At 35.0% G+C, this 13,176-nt stretch overlaps 1 protein-coding gene across 2 annotated transcripts in view; it reads left to right on the top strand.

Annotated features, from left to right (window-relative positions):
* SENP1 (SUMO specific peptidase 1) overlaps window positions 1-13,176 on the top strand; it is a 50,824-nt gene that overhangs the window by 13,927 nt on the left and 23,721 nt on the right. For both annotated transcript variants that reach the window (XM_077753267.1, XM_077753266.1), the window contains 4 exons: window positions 2,558-2,729; window positions 9,396-9,499; window positions 9,582-9,865; window positions 11,324-11,378. In XM_077753267.1, the coding sequence (XP_077609393.1) occupies window positions 2,558-2,729; window positions 9,396-9,499; window positions 9,582-9,865; window positions 11,324-11,378 (615 nt within the window). The remainder of the gene's footprint in view (window positions 1-2,557; window positions 2,730-9,395; window positions 9,500-9,581; window positions 9,866-11,323; window positions 11,379-13,176) is intronic.

The raw sequence follows: 13,176 nt of genomic DNA, 5'->3' as shown, positions 1-13,176 counted from the left end.
ATTGCATCCCGTGGTTATTGCCTTTAAGTCTCTTACAATCTAGAACAGCCTCTTTTTTCTTATGACGTGACTTTTATACATAATGTTCCACTCTTTGGATTCAACAGGTTTCTTCCTTATTATTTTGTCATCTATCCTCTGTATTTTTTTGTAAATTAGATTTTTGTCTTCAATAAAAGCTGGTGATGTGTTATATCACATAGAAAAACTTTAAATCTGGTTCTCTTGTCATTAGTGATACTCGATTGACTTCTGGATTAGGAAGATAACAATCTGGTCCTTTTGTACAGTTAGGTTTTTCCTCCCTTGTGATTAGAATATAATTGATGTAAACGATGTTACTTTGGTGTTTATATCAATGACTAGTTTTACATCAGCCTAATAGTTATTCATATCAATTGATAACCATTACCTGATAATTTTTAAAAATTGAGGTATAATTGACATATTCCATTAATTTCAGGTATATAAACATAATGATTCAGTAATTGTATTTATTGCAAAATGATCATCATAGTAAGTCTACTTAACATTTATCACCATACATAGTTAAAAAATTATTTTTTCTTATGATAAGAACTTTTAAGACCTACTCTAAACAACTTTTAAATATGCTATACGGTATTATTAATTATAGTCACCAGGCTGTATGTTACATCCCCAAGACTTACTTATTTTAGAACTCAGAAGTTTGTATCTTTTGACCTTCTTTGACTTGATAATAATTTTATTAGACTTAATGAAATAATACTTTTCCTATGTTATTATTTCTTCTATACTTATTGTCACTCTGCTATGAAGGAGAGCTTTTTTTCCTCAGTAGATATGGTTGTTTGGTTACTCTAAGATGTATCTACTGGGAAGGCAGGATATATGATTAGATCTTTTCCATTACCAATTTTCAGTGTGAGTTTTGTGTTTTTTTTAATAGCTACTTTTTGTGGTTGAGAGGAATTTTTATTTTCTTTTTAAGGTCATTATAGGTTCAATGTGTTTCAGTCTGCTACCATCATTATTCTTGTAATGTTCACATTCTCACAGCTCTATCCAGTGGGAGTTCTTTCAAGCTAACTGCTGTGTCTTGCCCAACCTCATTAATTGTTGGAAGCATCCTTGCTTTCTGGCATTGCAAGATGCCCTCCCACTGTTTTTTTTGTTTGTTTGTTTGTTTGGAAAAAAAGCTTTTGCATTAAACACACACACCCTTTAGGAAGCATCAATATAGAAGACATTGTGGGGAATTCATTATATCTTCACCAAGCAAATTATATCGTCCTTTTTTGTAGCTACATCTACTCTTCCTAAAGAAATAAGCCTGTTCCCAAAATTCTGAGTCCTTGTTCCTTTCCCACACTCTAACACACATAGAAATCATTATAATTTGAAGAGTTAAAAGCAGAGCATGTAAGTGCTTTTTTTTTTTTAAGTTTTTAATTCCAGTTGACATATAGTGTTATGTCAGTTTCAGGCATACAGTATAGTGATTCAGCACTTCCATACAGCATCCAGTGCTCATCAGGAGTGCATTCCTTAATCCCCATTACCTATTTCACCCATTCCCCCACCACCTCCCCTAAGATAAGCATCTGTTTGTTCTGTATAATTAAGAGGCTGTTTCTTGACTTGTTTCTTTTTTTCCTTTTGAGAGAACATGTAAGTGCTTTTTTATTTTCTTTAGTTGTAGTCTGATTTCATTTGAATCCAGACTAATTGTACTGATTTAAAGAGTTGTTTTCATTGAATTCAGTTTAGTCAGCTGTGTATTCTGCATCCTCAGCAAAAAAAAAAAAAAAAGGAAAAGAAAATTCAGTATGCTAAGAGCAAGTACCTTATACTTGCTGGGTAATAATAGATGAAAAAGATCACATAGAAAAAACTTTAAGATATTAATCAAATCTTAGAGATAAAACTGAGCTTTAAGTTCACAAAAACATTTTTCCTGCCAGTTTTTTCCTTTATTTGGGAGCACAAACTGTTTAAAGAAACAAAAACAAAATTCTCCTTCAGAGGAGGTAAATAGGCCAGAAGGAGAATTGGCAGAGAGCAATACAGCCTAAAAGAAAGCCTTCTGGTTGTTTTTAATGAAGGATGGGAGCCCTCTGTTGGTTTTTTAGGAAATTTTAAAATTGAGTTTAAAAGCTTCTTTGAGAGGCTTTCGCTTTATCCATCTTTGCATAAATAATTCCCTACAAAGGGCTTGAGGGAGGAGGCTGCAGCAGCTAAATAGAAAGTGTAAGATATGTAGAACCCAAGTTTTCTGGAAAAGTCTAACCTGATACACTTTTTGTCATAACCATACAGTTCCTGACCAAAGGAACTGTAAAGTTAAGAAATGCAGTTTTAGACATTTGATAATTATGTAGTGTAGGAATCTAGGACTTCTTAAGTGGCAGAACCTGATGCAGCAACCCATGCATTATTTCTTGTCTATGTCCCTCAAATGGTACATCCATCATTCTACCTGTTGACGTTTTCTTTTTGGTATTTCTTGAAAGTGAAAATCATTAAGTTGGATTTTCTTGCTGTTTTTTCTTACAAACTTTTTTTTTTTTTTTAGTGGATTATCAAACACTTTTACAGGAAAGTCAAACTATCACTGCCATGTGTCTGCATACGAAAAATCTTTTCCTATTAAGCCTGTTCCAAGTCCATCTTGGAGTGGTTCATGTCGCCGAAACCTCTTGAGCCCCAAGAAAACTCAGAGGCGACATGTTAGTACAGCAGAAGAGGTAAGGAAAACCTGCAACAAACGCTGCTAAAGGTTAGACTCTTTCCTTGTATTCAGCCGTTTGTTCTTCTGATTCAGATGTTTACTCACCATTCCTTTCTCTGCTTTTTGTTTCTTAATTTTTTGAGTGCCATCATCTGTGCTAAAGTAATTAGAGATTTTATCAGGACTTCATTATTTTTCTTACCATCGTCTCTATTCCTCTTGGGCAGCAGATTTAATTTTCAGTAATTTCTAAATGAGTTCTCATACATCAAACTATCTCGTTTTCTCTTTTTTGGATCCTTTCTTAACTGTTGTTTCATATGGCAAAACTGTTAACCCTGCTGGGTTTGATAAAATACCTGCCCTTATTTCTTATTAGGACAATTTTCCCTCAGTATAAAAGGAAAATCAAGAAGCCAGCTAAATAATTTACAAGCCCTTCATTATGAGTAAGAAGATCTTTGAGATCATAGATATTCCCCAAAATAAAGATGTTTTGTTGACACTTTCATTGTTACATGCATTCAGTAAGCCTAAAGGAAAAATTCAATTCTGTAAATATTGTATAGCATATAATTTATGTGGTAGGAAATGTGCTTGTACCTGTTAAATACCATATTACTGTGTTGAATCATTTTAATCCTGGGAAATAGAGAGGAAGTGATAGCCACATTTTACACATTAGGAGAGTAAGGGTCAGAGGCAACACAGTTAGTAAATGGTCAGCCTACAACCCAGGTCTTCTCGAGTCTAGTCTGGTATGCATGGTGTTACACATTGGTACAGTTCCAGCCCATTGGAGCTTACAGACTGGGGAGTCAAGAATACAACATTATGTGCTAAATAATTAGTTTGTTAATGAATCTCGTTTAAGTGGCAAAACTTGATTATTTGTGACATGGTTAGTAAAAATGCTGTGCATTTTTTGGCTTTAAGTTTGTATTGAATCTAAAATATTCAAGCAGAGGGTGGCAGAACTAGTAAGTCATATTTAGTAGGGAAAGGATAGATAAGAAACAGGCAGCAGTTGCCTTTGGTGATAAGAGCTGAGCAACACAAGAGTGAGATTTATTTTTCACTTTTGTACTATTGAATTTAGTACCATGTATATATTAGTTATTACATACATATTTTTTAATTACTGGGGTTGTGCTTGTGCTGGATCATAGGCAGCCTATGAGGTACAGAGAGACTTGTTGAGCATGGCAGCTGGATACTGGCCTCCCAGCCCTCCCCTGCCCCATGTGGCTGCTTCTGAGATCACTAGGATCCTTAAGACTATCTGTTTTCATTATAATCCCACCATTCACCCACAGCTAACCAGTCCTTTGGACCGCTCAGCCCTTCCTCCTTTCACCTCTACCTCCAGCCTGAGGACTTGGGCTAGGTGAATAATTTTATCCTTCCAACCAACCCTCTAGGCCAGTGTCCAGGCTGAGCCAGTGGAGGACATGAAGGTGGAGTTTCTCTTCCTTCTGCAGTATCAAGATGCCAAGGATTGAATTTATTCTGTGAAACGAGATGCAAAAAATTTTGTCTCAGTTGTTTTTAGGTCTATATTCTGGTATGAAAATCGAGTCACTTGTAGTACAGGAATATGGAATTACCCATATAATATGAATAAGATAAAATATTGGAACAAATTCTATTAAATCACACTATCAACAGATTATTCAGATATTTAATCTTGGATAGTACAGATAATCTAGATTAAAATACAATTCTTTTTCTTCCCTTGGGAATAAAGAATTTACTGATGGAGCTTACAAACTGAAGGAAAAATCATCTTCCATGGAAATGTTGGGATTACCAAGGGAGATGCAGCTGCTTATATTAAGAAAGGAAAATTCTATGTTAATCTTACTGCTGGATTTATTTATTACCTTCAGGAATATAAAGCCATCTATGAAATTAACATGATATTAACCACTGAACTGTTCAGTCTTACAGTAGGAGTTTAAAAAGAATACATAGGGGTGCCTGGGTGGCTCAGTCGGTTAAGCATCTGACTTTGGCTCAGGTCATGATCTCACGGTTCGTGGGTTCAAGCTCCGTGTTGGGCTCTGTGCTGACAGCTCAGAGTCTGGAGCCTGTTTGGGATTCTGTGTCTCTGTCTCTCTCTGACCCTCCCCTGCTCACGCTGTCTCTCTCTCTCAGAAATAAATAAAACATTAAAAAAATTAATTAAAAAGAATACATAAAGAAGAATTTGGAAATATGTTAGTAATGACTAGACCGCCACTTGGCTGATGGCTTATTCAAGGATATCATTAAAGAACTGTATGAATAGGGTAACCACTAGCCATATGCACTACTGAAATTCAGATTAAATTATAATTTATATATGTAATATAAATATATACAAATATAAGTTAAAATTTAGTTTCTCAGTCATACTAGCTGCATTTCAAGTACTCATTAGCCACATATTGCTAGTGGCTACCATACTGGACAGTGTAGAGTACTTCCGTTTTAACTGAGAGTTCTGTTAACATTGTTTAGAGGATATGAATTTCTGTTTGGGAAAGAGAAAATACTAGGGACAATAAAAATGTAAAATGGTAAAAACACATATAGTTTCCTTTCACTGGTATGTTGCTTCCAGACATCCTTCTCTGCAACATCTTGACAAACCTTTTAAGATGTTGGATTTCCTTAATGGACAACACTGATGTTTTTATTCATAAAAAAATCTGAAACACTTTACAATTCTGGATTTTTTAAAGCTTTTAAAAATATGTTTATTTATTTTTTGAGAGAGAGCAGAGAAGGGGTAGAGAGAGAGGAAGATTGAGTCCCAGGCAGGCTCTGTACTAGATGTACCAGATGCGGGGCTCGAACCCTTGAATCGTGAGATTGTGACCTGAGCTGAACTTGAGAGTCGGACACTTAACTGACTGAGCCACCCAGGTGCCTCTACAATTTTGTTATAACCAAGAATTTTGGACTTAAAAACAGAAGGTTGTTAAATTATATACTTTGATAGTTGAGATTTATATAGTATAAAGCTTTTACTTTAAACATAATCAAAATTGGAATATTTATGAAGTTTTTTGAGTAATTTGTAATAAAAAGTTGTGTTAGTTTCCTAAAATTTATTTTGTGTTCTCTGTTAAATTTTTATAATTTTATAGACAGTTCAGTTCTTTGATACAGCCTCTTACAGAAGCATCTAAATACAAGAATCTGTCACATATTTTCAAAATAGAATCCAACACTTTAATTACCTTTATGCTATTTGAGACTTTCCTTGGTCCTTTATTAGGTTTAACACGTATTATCCAGCTTCTTTTATTTTAACATGTTACCTATTATTACTTCCTTTCCTCTTAATTTAATAATTTGCTTACTCAGTAGAAATAGTTTAATAAGTAATATACGGAGAAAGATGTTTTCTTTTACTTTATAGTACCAGATGCTCCAAAAAAGAATTGTGTTTGAAGTTTCAAGTGACTCCCCTTTTTGCATTTTATTTTGGTGAAGCCAGGTATTACACATATGTTCTTTTGAGAGTTGCCTCGACTATCTTCTCTTTGTCTGAAATGGTTCTAAATAAAAGATAAATTCTTGTGACCTCTAAATTATCATTTAGAGGTTTAAAGAGACCTTAGATAATTGTTTGGAATACAGAACATCTATTCCTATCCATTTTATGTTGTCTAATGACTGTGAGGTTGTTCAGGTTTAGACAGAAGCTTTTCTTTGACGATACATGTACTGGGGAAAATGATTTGTGGGTGAGTTGTGTGTGTTTAATTGATTTTTAAAAATCAGTTCTTACATTGAATTAATCTAGTTGAGTCACTTAATGGCACTCTGGTTCTTCATGTTTTATTTATAAGTATAAAAATTTATTCTATGAAACCATTTTGCTATGTGATAGAAGGGAGGAGAGAAGCATTTTTAACTTTTTAGGGTTGAAGTCTATAGGGTACCACAAACAAAGATCTTTTCTATTTCACTGTTCTCAGTGCGCTCTTGAAGTCTTCATGGGATGAGGATGTTTCTTTACATCTCTTGGTATGCAGGGTAACCTATTACACCAGCTTATCTGCTTTATTTTCCTTCCTATGATGTGATAATGCAGTCAAAGCTTTTTAAAATCTAGTTCTGTAAGGAAGTGGAAATGAACTAAAATGATTGATTAATTAAAGAGTTAGGGGTGCTTGGGTGGCTCAGTCGGTAGAGTGTCCAGGTTCAGCACATTGGGCTCTGTATTGACAGTACGGAGCCTGCTTGAGATTCTGTCTCTCTCTCTCTCTCTCTCTCCCTCTCCCTCTCTCTCCCTCTCCCTCTCTCTCTCGCTCTCCCTCTGTCCCTCCCTACTTACATGCATGTGCTCTCTCTCTCTCTCAAAATAAATAAAATTTAAAAATAATTTTTAAAAAAGTTAATTTCCATGACCTAGGTGGTGGTATTCTTCTGATTTCCCTTCATACCATCCATTTTACCACTCCTGAAAACATGTTAACCCCATTTTATTGTGGATTATGAATTAGTTTATTTGGTGTAGTGAGAAAGTGGAGTCAAAATTTACATTGGGAGGTATTGAAAAATTTCAGTCATGAAAGTTCCACATAACACAGTTTTCCTGTATATAGATCACTATGAAGTTGGTTGTCAATCTCTTACAACCTCAACAATTGTAATGATGCTTCATTCTTCGAACTGGCTACGTAAAGAACTTTTATGATCACAAATCTAGGTTTTAATAAAAAGGCATTTATTTTAATTATAGTTTTTAAATTTATCTCAGATACTCATGGCCTCCCCAGTAGAATAGCTGAAAACTACAGATTTGGCCATTGATATTAATGTATACCTGCTAGTGGTCTTTCTCTACATTATAATTTTTGTGCTGTCACTGAAGTGCCTGCCCAATACTATAGACAGTTTCTTCACAAACACTAGGAAAGAGGACTGTCATTATATTAAATACAGTATTAATGTATAAAGGATAAAATAATGGAGTTTTATTTTCTTCATATAGAAAATTGCAATTTGTTTTTCCCCCTGCAATTTATTTTTCCACCAAATGCTCAACCAATTCTACTTCTTTTCTTTTTTTAAAAAAATTTTAATGTTTTATTTATTTCTGAGAGAGAGAGAGAGAGAAAGAGACAGCATGAGCAAGGGAGGGTCAGAGAGAGAGGGAGACACAGAATCTGAAAAGGCTTCAGGCTCTGAGCTAGCTGTCAGCACAGAGCCCGACATGGGGCTCGAACTCACAAACCATGAGATCATGACCTGAGCCAAAGTTGGAAGCTCAATTGACTGAGCCACCTAGGCACCCCTCTACTTATTTTCTTAATACTCATCTATTCAAATTTAAGGATAGCCCTTTTTCATAATGAGTCTTCATGCCTCATAGTTCAAGGTGAATCTTGTTAGACTAGTAACATTATAGTGACAATGTAATTGAAATTTACTATGCAGGAAACAGTGATCAAGAAGAGAAAACTTAGTGTCTGTTTGCCTTTACATAGACAGTTGCTTAACAAAACATTCTGATTTTAACAAAATGTGTCTACACATATTGAAATGTCACAATGCAGGATGCTGCTAGCCCTGGCACAAAGTATTAAAATTATTTCATGAAGATTGGTGGTTATATTAAACTGAATATAAGATTTTTTAAAGTACCAGAGTATATTATTTAGTGAATGCTTCCCATTGTTTCTGTGGATGAGTATAGAATAGATGCTTTACTATGGTTACAAGTCCTTATGTAATCTGGTTCTCTGCTAAGTGACCTCATTTCTTGCTGCTCTTCTGATTCACACTGACCTTACTTTTCCTTGAAAACAACAGGCACATACCTGTTTCAGGGACTTTGTATTTGCTATCTGGAATAGTCTTTTATAAATTTCTATGACTTACCTCTTCCCTTGATGTAGGTTTCTGTTGAAATATCACCTTTTTAGTGGGGTCTTACCTGTTCCTGATGTTTCCCCTCCATCACTTTCTGTTTCCTTATCTTTAATTTTGTCATACTGTTTGATTAGTCTCATTTGCCAGTCCTTAATTAACTGTAATATAAACTCCACAAGGACAAGAATATTATTTTGTTCAGTGCAATATCTCTAGTGCTTAGTAGGTATTCAAGTCAATAAATGAATGAATGAATGTTATGGAGTGTGTTCTTTTCCCTAAATTTAGTATTGGGGTTTAGGAAAAAAGAATAAATATTTGAGACAAAAACCATCTCTGGAAAATGCTTATACTGTTAAAAACTGAACAGGATAGAAAACAGCAAGGTATCCCACTCTCATCTTGGCTATTCTGGTTGCTTCCTTGTGATTTTTTTAAGTAGATGTCAGGAATTATGGGGTTTGTTGGAATCCTAATTGAGAGGATGTTTTGTTTCAAATGTTTTGTTTCTAGGACTGACTCAGTTGACTCAAAAGTGATTGCCTACTGGCCTTCTGCTTTCATATCCTATAGCTTCTCTGCACTATTATTTACATATATGCCCCATAATTTTCCAAAATATACTATCCCATATTTATTCCATTTAACTCCTGTTATAATTTTCTAGATATCCGTAATGCTAATTCTTAACTATCTTGAGGGATTCTGCCTGAACTTTGGCAGAGCTTCTGGGAATTTAGATGCTGCTTTGAAAAAAATTTGTCTTATTGGATGTGTTTAAGATTTCTTCTTCTTTTTTTTTTTCCTCTAGACAGTCCAAGAAGAAGAAAGAGAGATTTACAGACAGCTGCTACAGATGGTCACAGGGAAACAATTTTCTGTAGCCAAACCCACCACACATTTTCCTTTACACCTGTAAGTCCCAGAAACATATATCAAATGAAATTAATTCTATACTTTGTTATTTGAAATCGAAACTATATTCTCCTCTTGCTAGGTCCCGATGTCTTAGTTCCAATAAGAATACTTTGAAAGACCCACTTTTTAAAAATGGAAGCTCTTGTGCAGCTCAGATTATTGGCTCTGATACTTCATCATCTGGATCTGCCAGCATTTTAACTACCCAGGAACAAGTGTCCCACAGTGTGTATTCCCTATCATCATATGCCCCAGATGTTGCATTTGGATCCAAAGATTCTGATCCTCTCCATCAACCCCAACATCACCACTCTCTTCTACATCAGCCAGATAACTTACCAGCTTCAAATACACAATCGGAAGGTAAAAATGGTTTCATATAACCATATTTTCAGTAATAATACCCAATTAACTGTTTATGGGATCTATGGGAATTGCAGGGTTATAATGTGCATGTAACTTAATTAACATATGAAATATTTTAAATATATATAATTCAGTTAGCCATACCACAAATAAACTAAACCTATAAATAACTTACTTTTTTTCTTGCATGGAGATGCAAATGGTCTCATACAATATTTTATTTAGAAGATTAACTTCCTGAGCAGTGTCTCGAGTCAGAGTACAGTCATCCCAACTACTTCAGTACTTTCTCTGTTTCTAGTACTTTTCAATGAACATTAAGTACTCTGAAGTTCCTAGAGTTTTGGAACATCAATTAAGTGTTGAAGTAAAAGTTCTTAACCAGGCAATACTTAGAAAACCTGTATAGTAGGTTTATGCATTTTAGAATGGTCATCAGCAAATTTTGGAAACAAAAAGTTTTCTCCTTAACTTTCAGCTAACCAAAAATCCAGATACTTAGCACTGCAGTTAATTAAAGTTTCCTATGATGATTTTCTTTGCTTAGTTTTCCCCTTCTTTAGGTGTGTGTTATGTGTATTTATGATAGTATGTGTTTAGGTATATAACTTAAAACAAGTTTTAGGTTAAGTGGTTAGACATTAGGGATCTTTTGATAGATCAATCTCTAAGGCTTTTTCTTCCTTAAGTTTTTTTTTTTTTTAAGATATTTCTCACTTTCTTAAAATTTTTACTTGGGGATGAAAAGAGTGGCATCACTATATGGCTACACATATTCAAGGAAACCTTTATAAAACTTTATGAGATGATTTACTGGGAACTACCATTTAAAACAAGCCTTTAACCTCAGAAACATACATTGTATGACAAATACTTAGCTACAACTAAACTGAAACAAATATGTATGCTATAGTACACTGAATGTTTCATTACTTTCCTTGTACGACTTAATAAATATTTTAAATGTGGTTCCAGTCATTTAGATTAGAAGGACATGATTCCTGCCTTTATCAATAACACAAAATAAATGCTAGAATTTGTGCTTTTTAGACCCTGCTACTTCTATAGCTATTTGTCTGTCTTTCTGCCTCCCCATCCCCTCTTTCACCTTAAAGACTTTTGAGAAATCTTGGCTTATTCTTATTCCCCAGAAACAGAAAAAAGCAGCATAGGAATCAAGCACAGCCCAGGAGTAAATGATGAGGGGCACATATACTTGTATTTTTAGAGCGACTGTGAGGCAGGCTCTTCATAAGCCCTATTTCTGACTCAGTGAAGATGGACCTGCCTCTTTTTCTCTTTCATCTTCCCTTTGTCCTTGTGCTTCTTTATTTTTATGAAAATAGAATATATTGAAGTATGGGAACTTAAACTATAGACACCTAGAGTGTATGACTGGGTAGAATTTTTTTAATAATGATATACTGTTCTGTTTTGTTGTTGTTGTTTTTTTAGGATCAGACTCTGTGATTTTACTCAAAGTGAAAGATTCCCAGACTCCAACTCCCAGGTAAACTATGGAAAAAAGACATTCTTGACATATTGTTTTCTTTTCCCTCTCTTTAATCACAATTTCTTCACTAAGCATTGCATAAAATAAAAGTAAAATTGCCTCAATTCAGATTTCTCACCTGTGTTATTTGAATGATTTCAGTGACTTTCTAATTGGTCTTCTTCTTCCAGCCTCCTTGTTGTACAAGTTTCATTCCATCTTCTGCCATATTCTCTGATCCATTTTTTGTCTGTTCTTTTCCATCTTCCATTCTACAACCAGAGTGGTCTTTCTAAAATGTGTATCTGATCATTCATCAAACTCCCTCAGGACTAGCTATCAGACATAAATCAAGCCCAGACTCCTTAGTATACAAAGTATTTCCTCTACATGCCTTACTTCCTATCACACATTCTTTCCTTTAACAAGTATTAACTGATAGCCTACTGTGTACTGTGTCCTAATACAGACATTGGGGATAACAGCAGTGACCAAAATGAAATTCCTGCTCTCAAAGGGCTTACATTCTAGTTGTAAGAGGTGTAAGGAAAGAGATAGGGGTCTGATTATGAACACATAAATATTCATATATGTCTGATAGTGATAAATGCTGTGAAGAAAACTAAAGCAGGGCAATATATAGACTGGGGTTAGGGAGGCACTGTTTATTTGGGTGGTCATGGCAAGGCTGAGAAGTGACATTTGAGAAGAGACATGATAGAGGTGAGAGAAGGAGTCATACGGGAAGATGGATGTCTTTCATGTGTTAATTACATGCCGAACATGTAGTGTGTGATATGTGCTTTGTTACTGAGTTCCCTCTGCCTCATAATTAACCCTACCTCAACTTGTATATCTAAAGAAGCAGGGGTCTCTTTCCTAGATTTTAAGTCTCAATTCAAATGTGATTTTCTACATGATACTTCTATATGGAACTTCTTGCTGTGTAATTCAGTAGGTTACTACTTAGATTGCAATTTCTTTGCCATTCCTGTTTCTTGGCTTTAGCAGTTGAATTGCTGGAATGATAATGGTACCCTTTTTCCATTGAGAAAATTAGGAGTGATGAGATTTCTTTCTCATCTCAGTTTCTGTACTTCTTTGCAACTCTCCCATATGTCCTAAATTTTAGATATTTTTAAAAAATTCTGTTATATTTCCCAAGGAGACTTTACAATTTGGATTCCTTATTCTTTATGGGTTTTTGTTGTTGTTGTTGTTAAGACTTGGGTTCTGATCTTGTCCAGGTATCACATAACTTTAGACAAGTTACTCTTCTGAATCTTAGCTTCCTTATCAATAAAAACACCAGTGTTAATACATTACTGTTTATTGAATTGCTGTGAAGGTTAACATACAGAAAAATACTTATAGTAAAAGTGTTTCAAGGTGCCTCAGTTGAGTGTCCAGGTCTTGATTTCAGCTTGGATCATGATCCCAGGGTCATGGTATTGAGCCCTGCATTTAGCTCCGCACTGAGTGTGGAGCCTGCTTGAGATTCTCTCTCTCTTTCTCTTTCTCTTTCTCTTTCTCTCTCTCTCTCTCTCTCTCCCTCCCCCTCTCTCTCCCCCTCTCTCTCCCCCCTCCTCCTCTCTCCCTCTCTCCCACTCCCTCTGCCCCCTTCCCTGCTCACATGCTCTCTCTCTCTCTCTCTAAAATAAAAAAAATAAAAGTGTTTCATGTGTAGTACACAAAAGTAGGTAGTCTTTATTGGGAAAAAGTTGACCTCACGTAAAGAATGTTTTAATTCTTTAATGGTTCCTTACTCAGTGTGCCTTTCTTTTATGGAGGATTTCTGTTAGTGATACCTGAAGAA

Source organism: Crocuta crocuta, unplaced genomic scaffold (genome assembly GCF_008692635.1).
Source record: "Crocuta crocuta isolate KB4526 unplaced genomic scaffold, BGI_CrCroc_1.0 scaffold30, whole genome shotgun sequence".
In the NCBI taxonomy this organism is placed as follows: Eukaryota; Metazoa; Chordata; class Mammalia; order Carnivora; family Hyaenidae; genus Crocuta; species Crocuta crocuta.
This window is presented reverse-complemented; position numbering and strand designations above follow the sequence as displayed.